General features: G+C 43.0%; 1 protein-coding gene across 1 annotated transcript in view; it reads left to right on the forward strand.

The window, feature by feature from the left end:
* Lrch1 (leucine rich repeats and calponin homology domain containing 1) overlaps positions 1–23922 on the forward strand; it is a 199631-nt gene that overhangs the window by 134233 nt on the left and 41476 nt on the right. The window contains exons 9-15 of the mRNA XM_059273333.1: positions 1093–1208; positions 5611–5678; positions 7837–7923; positions 11602–11691; positions 11794–11830; positions 21049–21102; positions 21817–21889. Of these exons, the coding sequence (XP_059129316.1) occupies positions 1093–1208; positions 5611–5678; positions 7837–7923; positions 11602–11691; positions 11794–11830; positions 21049–21102; positions 21817–21889 (525 nt within the window). The remainder of the gene's footprint in view (positions 1–1092; positions 1209–5610; positions 5679–7836; positions 7924–11601; positions 11692–11793; positions 11831–21048; positions 21103–21816; positions 21890–23922) is intronic.

The raw sequence follows: 23922 nt of genomic DNA on the forward strand, positions 1-23922 counted from the left end.
CTTATTTTTAAATTTTTTTTAATGATTTATTTATTCTTATTTTATGTACACTGGTGTTCTGCCTGCATATATGTCTGTGTGAGGGTGTCAGGTCCCCTAGAACGGAGTTACAGACAGTTGTGAGCTGGTATGTCGGTGCTGGGAATTGAACCTGGGTCCTCTGGAAGAGCAGCTAGTGCTCTTAACCACTGAAACATCTCTCCAGCACCATCGATTTAGAGTTTTAAATTTAGAACTCGAGGATAGCATTAAACGTAGAGACTACGATGGAAACCATACATGACCCCAAAATACAAGTGAATACTTGCATACAAATATAACTGCCACTGTATTCCTTCATATAAATCTTACAACAATATGCAGTCATGGGGGTCATGTTTGAGACAAATTTTTCAAATACAATAATCTGTCACTAGTAATGTCCCCCAAGGCCCTGACATGGGCATCTTTCAGGCTTCCCATTGAAAGGATGCCCTGCTTTCTCCTGTCTAGTCTTCTGTCAGTTCTCTGTGCTGTCCCTCTGTCTGTGCTCTGCCTGCTGGGACAAATGACTTCTACCCCAGCCTGCTCTTGCTTCTGGAGGGCCTTTCTTGAGGGTCATTCCTATTGTTGGTAGGTTTTGAGGCTATGTCTAGTTGTCCCCACTTTCTTAAGATGATTGGTTGCTTAAGGACAGAAGTCATTTAACCCCTCAAATGTACATGCAGGTACATATCTAAGTGGCATGATACTTTCCATGGAACAGCTGGTCAATACATTTTGTTGAACTTAGAATTTGAAATAATTAGCCACATACTGCCGAGAGCATAAAAACTTCTTTTAAATAATTTTCTCGAGTTTTTTAAAACATGAGAAGACATTTCATTTCTTTTGTGGGGAGCTAAACCGTGAAGCAGCCTTGTCTGCTAATACTCAGTTTGGGGTCTTGTTTATTTTGTGTTTCTTCTTCTCCCACGTTGAATTTTATATTCTACAGGGAAGATAAAGTGGGGTGAGGGGGGATGAGAGCAGTTGTCTTTGTGTTCAAGGACTTGTGCTTTCTCTTCTGTCCTTGACGTCACGCTTTCTTTTTTCTCTGTGTTTTCCTGACAGGAGAATTTCAGCCCAAGCCTTCCCTTTTGGGTGACAGCAACAGCCCAGGACAAGAAAGAGATCAGTTTGCTGATGGAGCAGATGCTCTCCACTCGGGATTTATGAACTATAAAAAGGCAAGATTTTGCGGCTCAGTTCATTTTCCTCTGCTTGGCACCTTAGAATTCAGGTTCAAAGATTTCAGTCCAACTTCCCAGTCTTGCTTACTGTTTGCTCCCAAAGCCTTCAACACGTCTTCTCAAAGCTCAGCTTGTCTATGTCTGACGTTGGCACTTGGCACCAACCATGCTTGTCTCTGGACTGTCTGCTTGTATTTCTTTTCTTTCTTACCTTTCCTTTCCTTTTCTTTCCTTTTTCTGGTTCAGGAATTGCTCAGCTCCCTCTTCCTCACTGGGCCTCACATGTTAGCAGGTTTCCCAGAATGACTGTGCTCACTTGCAAAAGCTCAGCATCATTTCATGTCCCTCAACATGTTTTAGGTGAATACTTCTTAGCTTGAGAACCCAGGCTGAGCACCGTTTAACCAACATCCTTAGAACTAGAAATGTCCTGGCTCTTCAGATTTTGGAATGTTCACATTAAACGTTACAGAACGAGGATCCTTAATACAAAAATCTGAAATCCAAAATGCTCCAGAAGTAGAAGCTCAAAAGGTTTAAGTTTGATGGGCCAGCAAGACGGCTCTTGTATGGATGTCAGGGGAGAAGAGTGGGAGGCAGATCTCTCCCTCTATCAGGTGGATCCCAGGGATTGAACTCAAATCATCAGGCTTTGTGGCAGGCACCTTGACCTACTGAGCCATCCTGCCAGCATCTCATCCATGTTTTCTGATGATCAGTTTGGTGCTTTGTCCCAGCCTGACTGATATTCTTGGGCATTAACTCCAAGGACCACCAGGAGGAAGACCAGCTGAACTTGATTTATTCTGTTTAAGACGCTAGTATGCTGTAGCCTTCCTCATGACCTTGAGGTGGAAATAATTAATTTGACAAATCCATAACTGACCCCACTTCGTTCGTGCAATGTGACAGTCTAAGACCAGTGGTTCTCAACCTTCCTAACACTGCGCCTCTCTAATACAGTTCTTCATGTGGTGGTGACCCCCAACCATAAAGTTATTTTTGTTGCTACTTCATAACTGGAATTTTGCTACTGTTATGAATCATAAGGTAAATATCTATGTTTTCTGATGGTCTTAGGCAGCCCCTGTGAAAGAGTCATTAGACTCGAAGTGGGCTGAGATCCATAGTTTGAGAACCACTGGTCTAACACGGTTACAGACATAGACAGAAGGGGGAAACACAAACCAGTCTGCACAGCAGCCTAGCTCTTCTCCTTCAGAGCTTTCCCTCCTCTTCTGTCTCCGTCCACGTTGCTTTAGCTGAGCTCGTCATGTCTCCCTGTGATAGTTACAGGTGCCCACTCAGCTCCTCTGTGTGTGTGTGTGTGCGTGTGTGTGCGCGCATGTGTGTGCATGCCGGTAACATACATACACACCTTTTGTCTTCTGCCACCAGCTATTTTCTTAGAGCACAGATCTGATTACATTACTCTCAGGTCCCTCCCACAAGGTTCTTCCACATTTGACCCTCGTCTGTCTGCTCTGTGGGACAGTGAGAGTCATGAGGACATGGGAAAATGATTTTGTCTTCACTTCCTCAAGAGTTTCCCTCCAGACTCTAAAGATAGAACACTTGAAAGATGTGTTTGGAAGAGTCAGCCTCCAACTCACGTTCCAAAGGAAATCAAAGTAATTAGTAAAGCCTACTGTCCCCTGGATTCAGAGAGTTCCAGGATGCCAAAGACCTTGGAAATGGCTGCTGTAGAGGGTGGATCTTGTGGACAGATACTCAAGGAGCAAGCTTGTGTTAGGTTTGACTTCTATTGTGTAGCCTTATATCTGAGGACCAGTGAGTATGCTGTGCTGCCCAGCATGTTGACCATCGAAAGCTCTGTATTTTATATAATCCTTTCTTATTTCCTGAATTGGTATCTTCTGCTTTTGTTATTCTGGTTAGTTTTTATCACTCGTAATAGTAATATTGTATGAAACCACTATGCATATTAAATCATCAAACACCAAGCCAGTCTGCTTAGAGAAAATACCAGCTTAGATTTCTGAGAGCCTTTGGTTACATTTTTGTCTGTCAGTACAAACCTTTGTTTTATGGATGTCTCTTTTTAGAGACACCTAGCTCAGTGTCGAGTCAGGCATGCCTTAATGGTGGACAGAGGTTTTGAGAAATGTGTCGTTACAGAATTTCATCACTTTGCATGTGGTAGCCTCAGATGGCTACAACATCATTAGCAACATAACCTTATGTATGACTGCCTGTTATTGGTTTATTAGTACTGAATTCACCAACACGGTCATGCATACCTGAATAAAACTTCTCTAACATGTCTTTTCTGAATGAGGTCCTTTGTCGTTGTCTTAGGAAGATTAGACAACATCTCAGCATTATATTTGGGGCCCATTTTGAACTGTGAAATCATTGTTTAAAAAGGCACAAAAATATGAAAATGGGCAGTACGTGGACCAACAGTCATGCTTGTTCAGTTTACAGTATGAGAATTAGAGCCAGAAGGCAGAGTGCTCCTCATCCTGCCTCACCTGGAGTCCTGCATGTCTGCATGTTTTAGTTCATTTTTGCCAATTGCTCTGTGTGTGTGTGTGTGTGTGTGTGTGTGTGTGTGTGTGTGTGTGTGTGTGACTCAGAAGTACCCCGAGCACTGCTTTGGAGACTGCAGGTAAGTTTTTGTGGAGTGGGCCAGTTCTTGAACACTGTCTAATTTGAAAAAACAAAACAAAACTCAGCATGCTAATGTCAGTCTGTTCTGTGTTCTGAAGAAAAGCTACATGTTTTGGTAACTTTTCATCTTGAAGCTGAAAATGAGAAGGAAACCAATTCCACTAGCTGAAACCTAGAAGACCTGGGGCACGTTGCTTTGGATGTGACATCTGGGAGTCTGTTTTCATGGATTTTACTGTCATTTGCAGAGTGACACATGATTAATTTATGTGTTGATTGTTAAACTGTGAAAGTACAATCAATACAGTAAAAGTCTGAGTGGTTTTTGAAACATCCTTCCTCGGGGAAGTCTGGTCCTAAAGACACACCAGAGCCAATGATAATGTGCCCTACTTCCTACAGTCTGATGTTCTTTCCCTAATAGGGAAATGTACCCACTCCAGGGTGGCTCCCTCCCTGCCAGTGTTGGCCTAGCCAGGACATTTTCCTTGTCTGAGGAGAAGATCCGAGGAAACACATGGAGGGCCCACAGTGGACACAGCTTTCCCAGAATTCACTCCTACTGCAGCGTCTCTGGAGAACTTTGGTGTGGGAGGCTCAGGGAAAACATTTGAATGACCTTTGAATTTGTTCACATGAAAATTTGGATTCAGTGTAGGGCCTTTTTCTATTGTTAAATACTAGTAAGTTGAATTAAATAAGGAATTCAAGTAAACTATGTTTTTTTTTTTTTAAATCTTTAGTTTTCTAAGTTTTTTTTTTTTCTTGTTGGTTTTTTGTTTTTTTGTTTTTTTTTTTTTTGAGACCAGGTTTCTCTGTGTAACAGCTCTGGCTGTCCTGGAACCTACTTTGTAGCCCAGTCTGGCTTTGAACTCACAGAGATCTGCCTGCCTTTGCCTCTCTGAGTGCTGGGATTAAAGGCGTGTGCTGCCACCTCTCGGCTAATTTTTTAAGTTTTAATTGTGGTAAAATACATATAAAAATAAAATCTTTTATCTGTAAAATTTTTTGAGACAAGGTCTTGGTAGGGTAGCTCAGGCTGGCCTTGAACTCACGATCCTTCTGCCTTACTTGACCTTCCAAGTGTACAAGGTGAGGTGCAAGTGTACACTACCTATACACCACCCCAATAGATTCTCCTAGCCACATTTTGGTTGCACAGTGCAGTTTGTGTTAAGTACATACATATTTTTTTTAAAAAATCTATGTGTTTGTTTGTTTATTTATCTATTTATTTATTATGTATATAGTATTCTGTCTGCATGTATACCTACAGGCCCGAAGAGGGTGCCAGATCTCATTACAGATGGTTGTGAACCACCATGTGGTTGCTGGGAGTTGAACTCAGGACCTCTGGAAGAACAGTCAGTGCTCTTAACTGCTGAGCCATCTCTCCAGCCCTGTACATACATATTGTTACACTGTTCTGTGGCCTCCAAAACCCTTCGGAGCTGAGACTGTGTACCTATTAAATCTGTCCCATTCTGCCTCCCCTCTCTGGCAATCACTGCTTTATTTTCCATCTCAATGAATTTGGCTACTATAAATACCTCATGTGGGTGCAGTATGCAGAGTGCTTGTGTGTGTTATTTCATACTCAAGGTTTTCTGTATGTAGTGTAAAGAATATTCCATTATAGAGCCATAGCATATCCACCAATACCTGATTTGTTTTGCCTTTTGGCCCTTGTGAATTACACTGCCATGGATATTCGCTGGGACCGGTTTTAACTCTTCATTGAATATCCCATGTGTTCTCTCCGTAGGACCAGTCAGAAGACTGTGAAGAGCTTTTGCGGATAGAAGAGGATGCTCACTGGCCGATGGAGGGACTGTGAGTGCCAGGGCGGGTCATGGGCCCTCACTCCTCTTCAGGCACACTGGCACTCATGTCCTGATAGATTTTGATCCACTTTTCTTTGGGCAAGCCTGGAATCTTCCCCAGTCATACTGGATAGGAAGTTGCCAGTTTTCCTATGACTCTAGTTACAGTACTGGGCCATACAGTTTGTCTTCATTTGTGCCGTTATAAGGGAATACCACATAGACTAGGTGACATGGAAGCTTATTTGGTTTGAAGTTATAAAGGCTTAGAAGTCCAAGGTCAAGGGGCTGTGTCTAGTGAGAAGCTGTCCCATAGGAAGAGAGGGTTTGAGACAAAGTTGAGCTCCTGTGGATAAGGAGCCATCTGCTGTATTAATGGTACCCATTGCTCCCCTCAGGGGCCCTGGATTCCCTCATAAAGGTCCCGTGCCTAACAATGCTGCCTTTGGCATTCAGTTTTCTACACATAAAGTTTGGAAGTTACATTCGAACCACCACACAGCAGAAAATTTTACTTCTTTATTAGCCTTGAATTTTTATCTGACTCAATGCTGTCAGTCAAAAAACGTAATAGTAGCCACAGTGTCTTCTCCTTTCCTTCTGTTTTGTTTGAAGAAGCCAATAGCCAGACCTAATGTCAGGAGAGCCAGTCCCTTCAACCGAGGTCTTCTGGTTCAAAAATTTTTTTTAAATGATCTATTTATTTGCGTTGGTGTTTGCCTACATGTGTGTCTGTGTACGGGTGTCAGATCCCTGGAACTGGAACTACAGACCATTGTGAGCTGCCATATGGGTGCTGGGAATTGAACCCAGGTCCCCTGGAAGAGCAGCCAGTGCTCTTAACGGCTGAGTCATCTCTCCAGCCCCTGGTTCAAATTTTTGAAAAGCATTTCTTCAATGTCCTGGTTGCCGGTTTAATAACTGTCATAACTGGCGTATGTTAGATTCTGCATGCCTGGCACTGTTCTATTTCATAGGCCAAAGCTTAGCTCATCCTTTTAGTAGTCCTATAAGCTCTGTTGTCTGCCATGCTGCAGATGATGAAATTCCAGCACAAATTGGTGATGCTCTCGTCTCCAAGGCTACAGAGGGCTAACATTTGACCCTGAGGAATCTTGTACCAAATGAACATCTCTTTTCCTTCTACTGTATATAAAGGTTTATTTGGCGAGATCTCCAGGGGAGCAGATGAGCGTCTTGACAGAAAATGAGCCTCTTCCAGGAAGTAGACTTGGTACCTGTAGCATAGGGTAGATGTTTAGTTGATAGGCCTTTTGCTTTCTGTGGTCCATAGGTCTTGACCTCCCACTTTACTTTGTAGGGATTTTTTTTTTTTCCTTAAAAAGGACTGGTGCAGTTGTTAAAATGCATCTACTAAAGTGTTCTCTGCTTGTAGGAATTCATCAGCCCACTGTGTGTGGCAAGAGTAGTCAACTGTGATCCAGTTTCTCTTGCCGGGAATTCCCTCCTTGTCACTGTGCCCCACCAGCTCCTTGTTGATACACTTCTGAGAGGCCAAGGAGGCCTGACTTACTGTAGCATCATGCTTCCACGAGGAAAGAGAACTGAAACCAGATAAATCTTTGGAAGTCCCATTTTCAGTTTCACATCTTTTCTCAACCCTGGCTCTAAAGTCAGGATCACCTGTAGAGTTTTCTAGAAGGCCTGTCTTTACAGGAAGTCGGATTAGCTTAGGTGTGTTAGTACTAGTGTGTCTCTTAAGCTTTATAGTTGATTTTCCGACATTAAAGAATCAGGATGGAGAGCTACTCTTCCACACTGAGCCCCTCACACCATAAAAGTCGTAACACCTAGCCATGCTGGTGGAACCAGAGTTGGAAGCCTCAGAATGGCTATAGCTTTGCTCAGGGGAGTGCTTCTGGGAAATCTTACAGAACTCCGAAAAGTGTGGAGACTCATCAACCTTGTCCTCAGCCTGACTGGCCATAAGAGCAAGTGGAGGCCTGGGAGTTTGGAGTTGAACTGGGCTTTCTCTGCCCAGGGACCCCTCCCATCACCATAGGACCCAACCTGCAGGATACTGACATGTCTATATTACAGTATTGAGTGTGTCAAAATTCTTTTTTGGTGGTTGATGGGGTTTTGCAAGGAGGTGCTTAAGATGTTTTAGTAGTCATTCTGCACTCATGCTTGGTTTTGTGTTGCAGACTAGGTTCATCCAAAGATCAGGATTTGGATATATCGATGATTGAGCAGCTGAGGGAAGCAGAGGATTTGCTTCAGGATCCCAACGGGTATGCCCTTCTGTCCCCAGCCCGGTCTTGTGTGTAAATGAAGCCTGCTAAGTTACTGAGGACATGGCTTCACTTTCTGAAATATTTATACCAGTTATACCCAATTTGGTCTTGATGTGAGCAGTAACAAAGTGAAGTCATTTAATTGCTTATTCCCCAAGACCTAGAAGTAAAAGAGTCACATTTTTATAGTGATTGAGATAAGTTTTGGCCTTCTCAGTCTTTAATGATTGTCCTTACCTCTCAAGACATTCCTACGGGATGCTTGGTATCATTTACAGAAAATGGAAATATGACAGAAGTACAAAAACATAGGCAAATTCTACTAAAAATGGAAATTTAAAACTTTTATGTATTTCTGGTAGTGCCAGATATGACAACCAGCCAATATATTTCTAAAGATTTGGGTTGATTTGGGTTGTAGATTCTTTTTAAATTTGAATTGGACTCTGTCACGAACATGTGCGCGCTCTCTCTCTCTCTCTCTCTCTCTCTCTCTCTCTCTCTCTCTCTCTCTCTCTCTCTCTCTCTGTGTGTGTGTGTGTTCCTTAGATAATCTAATTTCCACAGACAAAGTTCCTTTCAGTCCACCAGTATCCAAAGTGAGACACTAAGTACAAGACAACTACAGCAGTAGACCTCAACCTCATCTCTGACCATGAGTCCTGGGAATGTGAGGATGATGGGGTCATATTGTGCACATGGCTACTCCACACACATCACTTTTAGCTGGAGTTTATAAATAAGGTGGTTCGTGAATCCAGGCAGAACCTTCCACAGTGTCATCTGTCCCTGAAAGAATAGTGGCCTGTCCATTTATGTATGACTGGAAATCTTTAGCAATCGATCGAAAACCATCTAAAGTTAAATTACACTTACTGTGTCTGTGTAAGAGAGCGGATGAGAGTGGGTAAGTTAGCAGGCGAGCGAGCTAGCACACTCCACAGCGTGTGTGTAGAGATTGTAGGACAACTTGAAGGAATCTGCCCTCTCCTGCCACCAGGAGGGCCTCGGGATTGAACTTGGGTCAGACTTGGCACGAGCACCTTTCGCCAATGAACCATCTTGCTGGCCTTTGAAAAGCATTTTAACTCCAGAGACATTAATTGATTTGAGATGTGAGCCTGTGTGCATGTGTGCATGTCCAGAGAATTAGGAAGTAGCATGGCTGGTGCTATCGGCACACTTTGAGTCACCTGGAAACTGGTTTTGACATCTGAATTCCATTTTGTCATCTATGAGATGGATCTACAAAGTAGAGTACCACTTGCCTCTTAGGCTTGTAAGGACTTGAAATGATACACAAACAGTTTTAATGAAACTAATTTGGTAAAAATCCCCAAAGTCACCTTAGTAGTATGTAAGCAACATTTAGAAATACGTGAACCTTTCAAATGACTTGTGAGAATTTACCTTAAGGAACCAAGGGAGAGGAACTATTGTTTTATTTGATGAGGGATGGATATTTTTAACAGCAATATTTAGAAAAAAGGAAATGAACCATTTGGGGGGACTTTAAATATATCTTATGGCCATTGATAAAATAGAATGTTATGTGGTCCATAACATTTTTGTTAAGGTTACATTTATGCTGAAATGATCCTTATTTAATACTCACTTCTAGAAAGTTTAATCTAAAAATACATAGTTTGAGTTCAATTATAAATACAGAATTAGGTTCCAGTTGCATAAGAGACTTAAACAAATCTATAAGGAAACATATTGAAATGGGTATTTTGCTGTGGCTCCTTCAAAGCTGTCCTGTGTTTTATACTCAGTAGATTCTCAGTGGTCAGTTCTGAGTTTGGTGACTTACACGTGGACTGTGAGATGAGGAGGGCAGAGGATCAGTCTGGGGTTGGGAAAGACCTGAACTCTTGCTGTCTTATCATCTGATGAAGAGAATGCAGTGGGAGGGCGTGGCCAGCTGAGGAGTGAGGTTGTTGGCTTCAGTTGAGCATGTGCCAAGCAGTTCTGAAGACGGAACTCCACATGGCATTGTAGGGCTGAGAACTGGGGTTCAGAAGGTGCTGTGTAAGGGGGTGAGGGGCAGAGGGCAGGAACAAGGAAGGGAGGAAATGGAAACCAGAGTGGAGAGTTGGAAGAGCTGACATCATAGGGAGAGGGCTCCAGTTTTCTATGTTTCAATGTCTTTTAAATCTTGTTTCATTCTATTAGTAAACTTTTGGTTTTGTTTTGTTTTTCACAAAGTCTGACTGGTTAGTGGGTGATTCCCAAGGGAAAAGAAAAAGAAAAAGCAGGTCCCAGTGTTGTGGAGATAGCTGTGTCCTGCTGTGTGGGTTAGGACTCAGTCGTAAGACAGAGCGACTGGGAGGAAAGGCTCTGCATTTGGGCCTCAGTTTCCTCCTCTGGTGGAAAGTAGGTTGAGTTAGGATTCTCTAGACTAGTGGTTCTCAACCTGTGGGTCACAACCCTTTCAGATGAGTCTAATGACCCTACACTGGGTTGCCTAAGACCATCTGCTGCTGTGGCTATCACTCTGTATGCTGTGAATGTGTTGCTCTGATTGGTTAATAAATAAGTGCTGATTGGCCAGTAGCCAGGCAGGAAGTATAGGCAGGACAAAGAGAGAGGAGAATTCTGGGAACAGGAAGGCTGGGTCAGGAGTTGCCAGCCAGACACAGAGGAAGCAAGATATGAAGGCAGAACTGGGAAAAGGTTCCAAGACACGTGGCTAAACATAAATAAGAATTATGGGTTAATTTAAGTATAAGAACTAGTCAATAGTTAGCCTGAGCTAATGGCCAAACAGTTTTAATTAATATAAGCCTCTGTGTGTTTACTTGGGTCCAAGCAGCCGCGGGGCCGTGGGAGCCAGGCAGGAACAAAAAAAGTTAAGCTACAATCTGCATATCAGATACTTACATTACGATTTATAGCAGTAGTAAAATTACATTTAGGAGGTAGTAACGAAAATAATTTTATGGTTGGGGTCACCACAACATTAGGAGCTGTATTAAAGGGTCACAGCATTAGGAAGGTTGAGAACCACTCAGTTAGACAGACTCCTGGCAGCTCTGGAGTACGTGAGACAAGAGGAGCATCTGGACATGCTGAGTGTGCAGAATGGCAGATACGTGCAGTACCATAGGAGAATACCCCAAAAGATTTCCAAGTGATACCCGACTGGTGTCTTTGTCAAGGGCCATGTTGAAGCCATTTTATGTTGGACACTTCCTTTTCCACTGTGTTGGTTACTTCATATATTTGTTCTTTATTTTAAAATAGTTGAAATAAATTTGACAAGCTTGATTTTTATTGTACTATTCTTGTGAGCCAGTCAGTGGGTTTGTAATTTTTAAGTGTAGCAGTCTAAATCAGAGAGACTTTGCAGTCAAAACCAGATGTCATCAATACTGCCATGTTAATACTTTAGCAACTTGATTTTACATCTGTAAATATGGGATGTTCTAGATAAATTCAGTTTTATATGACCCTTGAAAATCATGACTTTATCAGAATTTACTGTGCTATTTTGATTATAAGTTGTACATAAGAAGTGCAAATAGCTGATAGGAAACTATGTTGGGGAAGCAACATGTGTTTGGAAAACTTTTCTCTTAATCCTGAAGACAAGCTTTGCTTGTCAGTTAAGTATTTAAAGTGCATAGGGCCAGTAGAGTTTACTGGAAGTTTAATGATTTTCCTCCTCTTTAGCCTGAGCACCGACATTACAGAGAGAAGTATTTTGAACCTGTACCCCGTGGGCTCAGCAGAAGCCTTAGAATTACCTGACTCTACGCTCAAGTACGTTCACCTTTCATAATTAAGTATATTTTCTGTTTTCACAATGATGCATTTGTATTTCAAAATCCACTTTGTCTCTTTTTCCTTCCCACCTTCCTACAGTGGTCAGCCGCAGCTGGAGACGTCCCCAGAGTGTGAGGTAAGGACAGAGCTTGGCATTGCCTTGTGGGAGGACAGTAGCGGCATCTGTTCTTGACACGTTTTTACCTGTTTCCTGCTTTTACTCTCTAGTTCTGTTGATCCGTTGTCCCTCACCTTCCCTGAAAGATGAGAGCTGGCTGATTCTGTTAGATTTTCTACGTTTATTTGCCAAGATAGAATCACTGGGTCAGGCAGTGGTCACTAAGATACTTAGGAAGCCTCTGCTGGGTTAGAAATGAGAGGGAGGCCCATTTGTTACAGACATTAGAGCCGAGAAAAAAGTCTAGCCAAACGAAGGACCTCAAGGACATGATCAAATGAATTGAGGATGTCTGGGAAGATGAAAAGAGTACATAGGGAGCTGGGACATAGATGGCCATGCAAACATAAAGACCTGCGTTCAGACCCTCAGTACCTGTGTGAAATACCAGGCATGGCAGCCTGTGCCTGTAATCAAACTGCTACAAGATGGAGACAGGAGCATCTCTGGGGATCACTGGTTAGCCAGCCTAGCTGGATTGGTAAAGCTACAGGTTCAACTAGAGCAGTGGTTCTCAACCTTCCCAATACTGTGACCCCTTAATACAGTTCCTCATGTTGTGGTGACCCCCGAACCATAAAATTATTTTTGTTGCTACTTCATAGCTATTATTTTTCTACTGTTATAAATTATAATGTATGGAGACCCACAGAGGTTTCCTAGTGAGATCTTACTCAGAGTCCGAGAATCTGAGCTTGCTTTCCCCAGCAGGGCTGCCTAAGGGGATGATTTGACCACAGGCATGGTTACCAGGTGTTTGGAATGGTCTGCACTTGGCTGTGTGGTGTGCTTTGATCTAGCAAGGGGGAGGTTCTTGGCCCCGCCCCTTGGCATTGTTATAAAAAGCCCTTTTAAAGAGACAGAAGGGGCTGGTGGGTTTTGATCCAGGTCCTCCTGAAGCTATCCTGTGTTTCTGTCTGTCTCCTCTCCACTATCTTTCTATCTGAAAGTTTCTTATTCCTCTCTCCTCCTCATAGGAACCCTTTAAAAGGTGGGAGCTCGCCTCCCACAATAATGTAAATATCTGATATGCAGGATATCTGATATGTGACCCCTGTGAAAGGGTCATTCGACCCCCAATGGGGTGGCAACCCACAGGTTGAGACCCACAGAGCTAGAATTCCTACTCAAAAAATAAGGTGGAGAACGATTGAGAAAGACTCCAGATGTTGACGCCTGGCTTCCACATTTATGTGCACATAGATGTATACACAGATACAAAAGAATACTAAAATGAGAGGGTGGTGGGAATATTTGGGGACAGGATTAGATAGTTACATGAAAAGAAATTTCGGTGGCCATGGAGAAAACATTTTTGACATAAAACTAGAAATGATCCTAAAGAAAGCTTATCCCAGTGGTGGAAAGATAGGTTTGAGCTATTAGTTGGGGAGCTACAGACTGTTTTTCTATTGCTGTGACAAAACACCGTGATCAGGGCATATAAAAGAAAATGTTTAATTTGGGGCCCCAGAGGTTTAGAGTCAATGACCATCATGGCAGGGACCATGGTAGCAGACAGGCAGACGTGGTGTTAGAGCAGTAGCTGAGAACTCACATCTCAGTCTACAAGCCAGAGACAGATAGACAGAGAAGAGGGAGTGAAGGGAGAGAGACAGAGACAGAGACAGACAGACAGACAGACACCACTAGCTGGGAATGGCATGGGCTTCTGAAACCTCAAAGCCTGCTTCTCCTGACATGCTTCCTCCAACAAGGCCACACCTCCTAATCCTTGCCAAACAGTTTCATCAACTGGGACTAAGCATTCAAATCTGTGAGCCCATGGGAGCCATTTTCATTGAAACCACTGTATTTTACTCCTTGGGCCCCATTGGCTTGTGGCCGTAGCATAATGCAAAATGCATTTAAAGCAGCTTCAAAGGTCACCACGGTCTTTTACAGTTTGAACAGTTTCAGAGTCTCTTCTGAGACCCAAGGCAATCTTTTAATTGTAACCCCTTTAAAATGAAAAAAGGAAATTGCATAGTCTCAGTACACAGTGGCAGAGAATATACATCCCTCCGGAAGGGAGGAATGGGGTCAGTGTGAAGAAAGTGGATCAAAGAGAAAGAAAAATAACAAACTCAGCAGGGCAAACTTCAGATCCTGTAATTCCATGTCTGGTGTCAAAGAGCTTAGGAGGCTCTACCCTTCCAGCTTTGTTGACTGTGACACACTTTCTCTCTTGGGTTGGTTCCATTCCCTTCCCTGTGTGCAGATCTTTCTGGCGTACATCCTGTGGTTCTGGCCTCCAACAACCCGGGGTCTCCAACACAATCTAGACTTTGCTTTCATGGCTTCATGCAATGGCTTTTTAGGGCTTCCATGCAGGGACATCCCTGACCTATACTTGACCCCAGAAGCTCTTTTTAACCATAGAAGGATCTCAACCTTCCTAATGCTGTGAACCTTTAGCAACAGTTTCTCATGTTGTGGTGACCCCCGACCATAAAAGTATTTCATTTCTACTTCATAAGTGTAATTTTGCTGCTATTATGAATTGTAATGTAGCTATCTGATACACAGGATATCTAATACGTGACCCCTCCGGGGGTTGCAACCTGCAGTTTGAGAACCACTGCCATAGAGGAGGATTCCACAACCCCTGTACTCCTGGATTTCATGACTCGAAACCAGACCACATGGCTGGTGCTGCCTAATTCAGCTGCCCTCTTTGGAGGGAGCCTGACTCCCTCCTTGAATTACAATTACATAAGCTTTGATTTGTTGCTTTTTTTAGGACCAGAAAAATTTCTGGGCCCTTTTCCAGATGTTGCAGACTAGCTGGGTGTGGGGTCTTGCCCTAAGGGCATTACTCCCTTTGCTCCATTTGGCATCTAGCATCTCTTTATCTCCTTCAGCGCAAACCTGGCCTCCAACATTAAATTTCCTGGTGTTCTGTTTCTTCTCAGACTGTACATTTTGAATTTCTTTTTGTCCTGCTTGGTACTTTTCACTGTAGAGCTGCATAAGAGTTATTACTAATAATACACAATTGAGTAAATATAAGCTGTCTTCAGATATCCTCTGCCAAAGAAATTAGTCCCAAACTTTTTAATTTAGTTTCAGGCAGATTCTTAGGATAGAGGCAAAAAGCAGCCACATTATTTGCCAAAATATCCCAAGAATGGTCTCTGGCCCAGTTGCTAATACTGTTCTTCTCTGGAACCACCTGTGCTTGGTCTCCATAGTGCCATGCCTCTGAGCACTAGTGTCTTCCAAGCTCCTACTATGATAGCCCTGTGAAACCATCCTTAACAGCATCCAGCTGCTTTCCACATTCCTCTGAAAAACATCATGGTCTGGCCTGTCACAGCATTAGCTTACTCCCTGGTACGAACTTCTGGCTATTCTTCTATTGCTGTTACAAAACACCGTAACCAAGGCAACTTACAAAAGAAAATGTTTCATTCAGGGCTCATGGTTCCGGAGGGTTAAAGTCAACGACCACCCTGGTGGGGAGTATGGCAGCAGGTAGGCATGCATGGTACTGGAGCAGTAGCTGAGAGCTTACAACTTAGTTCTCAAGAGGGAGACAGAAGGAGCTAACTGGTGAGAACAGTGTGGACTTTTGAAACCACAAAGCCTGCTTCCAGAGACGTACCTTCTCCCATGAGGCCACACCTCCTAATCCTCGCTAAGCAGTTCCATCGCCTGGGATCAAGTATTTGAGTATATGAGCCTCTGGCGGCCATTCTCACTCAGACTACCACAGAGCCTATTACACTCTGTTCCACTCTTCCTAGTGAGTGGGTTTAAGATGGCCACTTGAAATACTGAGATTCCTTACAAACCAGTATATGTCCTGGAGCTGCCTGCACATGTCCTATGGAAATAATAAAGCAATTTCACACTCAACATGTCTGTGCAAAAGAAACGAGGAAAAAAGAAATGTAAAGGCAAGAGCCGGGTTTGCAGAGAGTGTCGTTACATTGTTAGAGTAGGGACTAGTGTTTACATTACATAGCTGCCCTGTCTCTGAATTGCTAACTCTGTGCAACTTAATTAACCTCTCTAAACTTTACTTTTATTTTTGGTAAATTTCAGTCTAATAATAGCTACTGTACAGCTCAAATGAGATGATTTGGGACAAGTCTCACAGCAGCGGGCACGTAAATGCTAGCTGTTATTCTCCTACTTGGTTATTGTTATCGGTGTGGTCTTCAGACAGAACCACGGTGCCACCTTTGCAAATGAACCAGGATTGAACATCAGGGGACTTTTATTTGCAGGCGGCCCTGTGCTGGTTTCTTATGTTTTCTGTTTGAGAATGAGTAGACTCACTTTTTTTTTTTTTTTATGTGTATGAGTGTTTTGCTCATATGTGTGCACCACATACATGCCTGGTGCTCATAGAGATCAGAAGAGGGTGTCACAACCCCTGGAACTGGAGTTATAGATGGTTGTAAGTTGCCATTTGTGTCCTGGAAGTCGAACCCAGGGCCTTTGAAAGAAAAAGTGCTCTTAACCCCTGAACTGTCTCTCTAGCCCCTCCCTGTACACTCACTTTTTCCCCCCCTGGTTTTTCAAGACGGGGTTTCTCTGTAGTTTTGGTGCCTGTCCTGGATCTCACTCTGTAGACCAGGCTGGCCTCAAACTCACAGAGATCTGCCTGGCTCTGCCTCCTGAGTGCTGGGATTAAAGTTGTACACCACCACCACCCAGCTTAGACTCACTTTTTAAAAAAATTTCATATTTAGAAATACTTTTAACTTCAAAAAGATTATAAAAATAAATTACAGGTTCTATAAAAGTTATAAAAAATATAATTTTCCACTTAGATTTTCCAGTTATGGGCTAAATATTGTTAGTATGCAAATCCAAGATGTTACAGAGCTTGAAACTCTTTTTAGCCCTACCAGGACACTACAGATATAAAATTCTGCGCTTGATCTCATGAGAAAATTCAAAGTTACAACACGGGTGCACTTGAAATACAGAATAAAATCCCCTCAGACCATGTGTATAAGGCATACATGAAATGAAAACCAACTGTTTAGATTAGAGCCCTGTTTCCAAGCTCCTCTTAGGGATTTGCAAATAATTGAAACCCAAGACTTTTGAAGTGCGAACACTTCCAGTCAACCCCTTGCTTTTTGGACGGGGAGATTCAACCTGATGTTTTCCCACATCTGTTGTGTTATTTGGAATCTTTCCTTTTTTCCTCCACATCTATAGATCTTTGGAATAGCTGAGAGCATGGACATCGCTCTCCTTTCTCCCTAGCATTTCAGTGTTACATGGTGTACAAACAGGGATTCTTCTGCAGACGAATTTCTGTCTTCCACGTCAGAAGTGTATGCTGATTAGCCTTTTTTTCTGTCCTCAACCCTCCACATCCCAGATAGATCAGCTGATTTAAAATAGTTCTCTGAGCATTCCTAACCCTTCGATGGGGACTTCCGTCAGTGTCAGGCTTTGTATTTGGTCGCCGAATCTCTCTGGTCTCTTTATAGTCCCCTTTGTTTGTCACATTTCTGAGAATGATAATTCAGGATATTGAAATTATGGAGAATACACGCCTTTTCTCTTTTGGTGTTTTGAAAGAGGATCTCATATAGCCCCGGGTGTTCTAGAACTCTTGATAGTTCAGAAGATAACCTTGAACTTATAATCATCCTACTCCTACCTCCAAAATCCTGGAATTATAGACATGTGCCACCATAGCTCCTGCTAGGCCTCTTCTTTTGTAGATAGGGTCTGATGTACTCCAAGCTGGCCTCAAACTCACTGTGCAGGCAGATGGTGATCTTGAACTTCAGGCCGTTCTGCCTTCACCTCTGGAGTGTTGGGATTACAGGTGTGCACCACCACGTCCAGTTTATGTAGTGCTGGGGATTGAACCCTGGGCCTTGTGCATGCTAGGCCAATCCTCTACCAACTGAGCCACATTCCCAGAACATTCCCTTTCTAGTGGAATGTTCTTCCTTTGGTGTTTGTCTGACTGACATTTCTCATGATTGCGATGCTGCCTTCTCATTTTGGGTATCGCCTAGGTACTGTCCTGTGCTCTTCCCAGGCCACCGGGTTGGGGGGCTTGCCCCATCCTTCTCTCCCATTGCTTGTTGTAATTCAAGCACTCAGTTGTTACCTAACCGCATTTCATCACTATGTTAGGATTATTTCATTTTTCCCCTGTGACCGATGAAAAGTCTGTGAAGAGACACTTGCGCTCCCTATGACTCCTGCTGCATGACTTCAGGGTGAAGAGGACACAAGGCTTCTAGACAAAAAAATAGCTTCACTGCATCTCCAGGGCACAATTCCAACACTGTGTCCCTATTCAAAAGTACTTCTTCCTGATGTGGGGGGAAAAGGAGGCTTTTCTGGGGGCCAGGTCATGTGCTTCGTATTTCATATGCCTTATCAACACAGGTTCTTCTTGCCTTACAATGGGCATCTGTTCCCAATAAACTATTGCTAAGTTAAAAGCAACATTAACTTGAAAATGCATTTAAGCTGTCTACTCTAGTAAGCACTGTTGCCTAGCCTACTGCTAATGGGTTCGGAGAACTTACGTTAGCTTGCAGTGAGGCAAAATCATTTAATGTAATGCCCACTTTATAATAAAACCTGAAGTAATTTATTGACCACTCTACTGAAAGCATTCAACAGATTGCGTGGTAGCATGCACCTGTAACATCAGCACTCAGGAGGCAGAGTCAGGAGGGTCAGGAGTTCAGTAGTAGCCTTGTTTGAGGCAGGCCAGGGCTGTGTGAAACCCTCTCTCTCAAAAAACAAACAAACAAACCAGCAAACAAACAAACAAACACCAAAATGGTGGTGGTTGGATTGGTGCATTTTTACACGAGAGTAAAGCAGAAATTTTCTAAGTCAAACCTTCATGAAGTCAGGACTTCCTCCTTCCATCTCTTCCATAAGTATTCTCTGGGTCCTACCTGTATGTCACCATGGAAACTTCGAAGGCCACAAAGGGCCTACTCTTAGCAGTGTATATTCCAGATGACTAGTAGGAAATGTAGGAGTTGGCATTACCCATTCATGGATGCAGGACCATGAAACTCCAGGTTGGGCGACTGGCTGGGGCAGTTACCATGGTAATGGGTAGGCCCAGCTATTTCAGCACACTGGATTGCCCCTTTGTATTCAGTCTTGTTACACTCCAAACTTCTGCAAGGCCTGATCGCATCAGACCTTTCCTTAAAAGCTGGTCTTGGAGGAAGGGGAGAAGCCCAGCACTCTTAGGAGTTTATGAGCAGTGCTTCCAGGAAATGATGAAGAGTTTGGAAAGGATAGAAGAGGATGGATGTGCACTAAATATAGACCAGAGCCCAGTGCGTGGTTTTGTCTGTGTCCAGTTTTCGTTTGGCGTCCCCACACAAAGCCAGGTCCTGAAGTCTGTTACCATCCAAGCAGTAGACGCACGTTCTCCTCCAGGGTGAGCTAACTCTAGCCAGGCTAAGGCAGGCCCAGACTACTGTCGTACCTTGACACAGAAGTGCAGCCTGTCTGGCTGTGGATGGTGGGGCATACCTATAATTCTGACACTGAGGCAGGAGGCTTCCAAGTTCAAGGTGAGCCTGGACTACACAGTGAGATTCTGTCTCGAAACCAAACTTAGTTGTCTCTAAGATTGCCAGAGCTTCCCGGGGTCAGGGATCCCTGAACTCATTTCTGTTCAGCATGTAGTGCTCTTGGCTAATTTAGCATGCTGTATGTTTTCCTTTGCATCAGTGAGTAGCCGTGTTTGGCATAAGGCATTCTTGTCTTCCTTCTCAAAGCAGCTTTGGGTCTGTGACAGGCAGGTCTCTGTGACTTCCAGAAGGAAGGGGTGAATAGTTGGTGTGATGCGAAAAGGAAGTCATGAGATGGAGGAAATGCAAGTTAAGTGTGGCTTCTGGAGGCCGCTCTCCTGATTCTGAGGTCTCACTTGTTATTCGGTTACATGTCTACACCCCCTTTCACCAGACCATCAGTTTGCCAACATTCGTTGCCCATACGTGCTGCGTGAGGCTTCTTTTGGTATGGGGGTCTAGAGTGTGAGGCCTGTGAGGCAGCAGAATTGTTGAGTCAGTGAAAGATGATGTTGACGTTGAAAATATTCCAAGAATACGGTGTGGCTTGCCTTCCCGAGTCTGTTTCCTGTGTTCTTCGGGGAAGGATGGCAAGTGTGACAAGAGGGAAGGACACTTAGTTTGTGGCCGCTTTGGATATGGACCCGGAGTGAGGGTGGCCTGGGAGGACTGAGTGCAGTGTGTAACAATGCTGAGAGGTGAGGTGAGGCTTGTAGAGGGCTCTGCCTCCTCTCAGGCGATCTTCCTTAAACGTCCTTTAGAAGACTGGGCACATGCAATTGGGTAGCGTGGGCGTCCATGCAGTGAGAACGTGCCTTGCCTGCTTGTATAGAAATAGGATTGAAGAGAGGAAGGATTTGGGGGAACAACAGGGAAACCTGGAAAAAGTCACTTAAAGAGTAAGCATGATACCACTTGTTGGCAGTTCTAACAGAGACCCTTAATTGGATAGGGACGTGAATGGCATCTTATTCTAAATGTGTTTTTCTCTTGGGTTCACGTAAATTAGGGATATTTTTTAATAGCAGTCCCAACAGAATGGGCATCTTGGATTTTTGCTTTTGTGGTGGCATGCATGAAGGTGTTATTACCTATCCCTAAACTTATTTATTAGTGATCATAAATTAAGTCATGCTTGGTTCCTTAGCATTTCTCCTAAGCAGTGATTGTCACAGCAAACTGATACTAAACTGGTCACGGGAATGAGGCTTTTCAAGGTTCCTTGGGGTGCAGGCATGTGTACTTAAAGCTCCCAATGTGTTTCTGTATATTTTGGAACAACTGGCTTGGACTATTTCTAAAAACCCATAATTAAAATGGAGAAGGGAGCCAGCAGGCACTTGGGAACCCTGCCAAGTAAGATGTGTTCACAGGTACTTGGGAAGGGTCTATCTGTGGGGATCTCTTATCTCAATCTGTGCTATCCTCCCGGTACTTTTTTTTTTCTTCTATGAATACAGCTGTGTAGTTTTAGAAAATAGAAGTATGACCTTCCCCACTATTTAACACATGGATTAATTGAGCATTTGCGATGGTGTACTTCTGGGGTCAGGGCTCTGATGGAAATGAGAAAGATGCAGTCCTTGCCTCCTCTTTCTCACAGTCTGGTGGAACTTACACATTTGTCTCTTCCTTAAGGTGCAGAATGACCTAATGCTACAGAGTAATGGGAGCCAGTATTCTCCAAATGAGGTAAGATTCCTGAAGATTAATGGAAGCCGAGGCGTTCCGTGAAGACGGAACTGAGTTATCTTTCACAGAAATGGATGTCTGGGATAACACTGGGATTGAATGAGTTAATGGAAGGCCTCTGGGGTCTTTCATTAGTTGTCACTCACTGTCACAGATTCGCTTGGCTCCATGTGTAATTAAAAATTAATTTTATGAGAAATAGTTTTTGAAAACTAGATATGGGGGTGTCTTTATAGAAAATGGCAGAAAAAATTCACTCAAATCGATGGCATCGTCGTTACCTGTGATGGTTCAGCATGCAGCTTCTGTGTAGGTGAGCTGTCTGCTCAGCATTAACTGTTTCATCTCTCCGTGTCAGAGAGGCTTCACTAGGTATGCCCTTTGGGATGCCTGCACACGTCCATTTAGCTGTGTCAGATGAGAAGTGGGTCACCAGCGTTATGCCACTACAAAATATTTTTATAGTGAGCAAGTAAAAAATTGGATACAACAACAAAACAGTAACAGTAACATGATTTACTAGAGTACCTAAAACATTCGGCTGGCTGCCTCTTAAAGCATTAACAAAACGATCTTTTTTTTTTTTTTTAAAGCCAAGACTTCATCACATTGCAGCAATAGCAAAATGCAGAGTGGTTTTATAATAATCCATGACCATACAAGTACATCTAGATCTTCATTTATCCCCATCTGTCTTTCCTTCTGACCTCACAGATGAGAGAGAACTCCCCTTCAATGTCTCCAACTGCAAATGTCACAGCTCCGTTTGGCCTGAAGCCTCGCTCTGGTATGTTAACCTCTGCTGATTCTGACACTAAATAACTCAGATAGTTTCTCTGTGGCCTTTCAAATGTCCGCTTGAGTAATAGGAACCCTGCCCGTTCTAGTCAGCACAGTTGCAGCTTCGGGAGGTCAGGGGATGGCATCGAGCTGTTTGGTCTGTGCTTCCAGGAATGGGCAGCCTGCTTTCTCTTGACTCACAGCAAAGAAAGGTGATGAAGCGCACATGTGAGTAGGCAAGGAACATTCCCTTGAACTTTTTAACCCATCGAAAATAAAAGCTCCCTTTACCCCAAAGGTTCCTGGTGCCTTGATGAGCTAAAGGGCAACCTGAAGGCAGAGTCCTACCCAAGTTGTCCCCAGTTGCTTTCTGAGCATGGTAAGGTCTCTGCATTGACTCACAGGAGAGGGTGAGCATTTTAAGGCTTATATGAGTGGTTAGGAGTCAGGGGAAGAAATTCTTCTAGGAAAGCATCTAACGCTTTGATTTACTTGATTTTAATTTATGTTACTATATTAACAAAAACAGTTATAGCTATGTGCAAAGTCACCCTTAATTTTTAAAAGAGGGCTCTAGATAGAAAAATATATTTCTTTTTATATATATATTTCTAGCTTTGGTGCTCTGCCTTCTTTTAGGACCTCCTTTGTTTTAAGTTTTTGTGTCTTTAGTACTTAGCATATTTACCACTAATGCTGTTAAGTGGATTCTAATAAAGGGCCCAGACACATGTATGTAAGCACACCTGATAGAGGACACAGGCGGTCTTGGGTTTAGAGGGGGAAGCTGTATGACAACAGTATGATTACCAGTTTCGGGCTTGTAATCAAGGTAGCTGTGGGAAAGAGAAAGAAGATTCATTTATAAAGGAAGTGTTTTGTTCTTGGAGCACCTTGATTGGTGGGAAGCATGTGGTCAGGTGTGAGGTTTCCTGGCCGTTAGAACGTTGAAAGACAAAAACAGTAGGAAAAATGCTTCTAGAGTGATCAGGGTCCCTAGGTCTTTTGTTTTGGTTTTTCAGTCCTGGAAATTGAACCCAGGCCCTTGCACATGAAGGCAAGTGTTCTGCCACTGAGCTACATCTCCAGCCTTAGAGAGTATGTTACAGAAAGGAAAAGCCTAGATGAAACAGTATAAAACTCAAATGATTGGCCGCCTCAGGGGTGAAACTAAGCATGTATGGCTACATCTGGGCTGTGTCTTGATCTCTGCAATCCCAGCTCTGTTCTGGGAGAAATGGAGGTAACTTCTGAGACCCTCCTCTGCCTCATGTGGGCCTACAGATGCTTTCAAGCCTTCTGGACAGTTCTGCAAAATTAAAAAAAAAATATTTCATAGTTGAAATCAAAAGTTGGATGAGTGTCCAAAGACTAATAGTCTTTTGACTGTTGGACCCTGTAACTTGGTTGTAAAATGTGTTCAGTGACTTTGAATGCATTTATAGAGACTTGGTAAGCTTACCAAGTCAGAGAGTGTATTCTCCCTGCACTGTGCACTCTTCAAGTTCTGTGAGGAGATGAAAAGTAGAGTGTTATTTTAAGCTGGAGAAAACAAATAATATTTTCTTCCCAAGTTTCCAATTGTAGATTCCTTAACTACCCAATGAAATTACTCTCTGGGTATGGAGCACAAAAATAAGATGTGTTATCATTTTATAAATAGGTAACTCAGAAATTCTTGAGAGTTTTTTTTTTTCTTCTTCTATTAGCTAGTTGGGGTTTTTTGTATGTTGACTACTGAATATTCAAAAATGTTTTAATGAGCAATATTTAAAGTGGGTTTTAAGGTATTTCAAGGGATAAAGGAAGAGTTGATGAGGTTCAGTTCTTAATTAAACACACTATGATATCTTATGGGGGTGTCTTTAAAAACTACTGTCTTGGTTTTTAAAGAACATTAAAATATACAGCACTTTTGTGATCCTTTTGTTTTTAAATAGCAGATACATTTATCCATGTTCAGCTTTGTCTAGTGGGACCCGCAGCTCTGGGTGAATTTCACAGTTGCCTCTCCTGGTTAGGTGATTAAAGAGTCTGCAA

This window comes from Peromyscus eremicus, chromosome 9 (assembly GCF_949786415.1).
Source record: "Peromyscus eremicus chromosome 9, PerEre_H2_v1, whole genome shotgun sequence".
Taxonomy (NCBI): Eukaryota; Metazoa; Chordata; class Mammalia; order Rodentia; family Cricetidae; genus Peromyscus; species Peromyscus eremicus.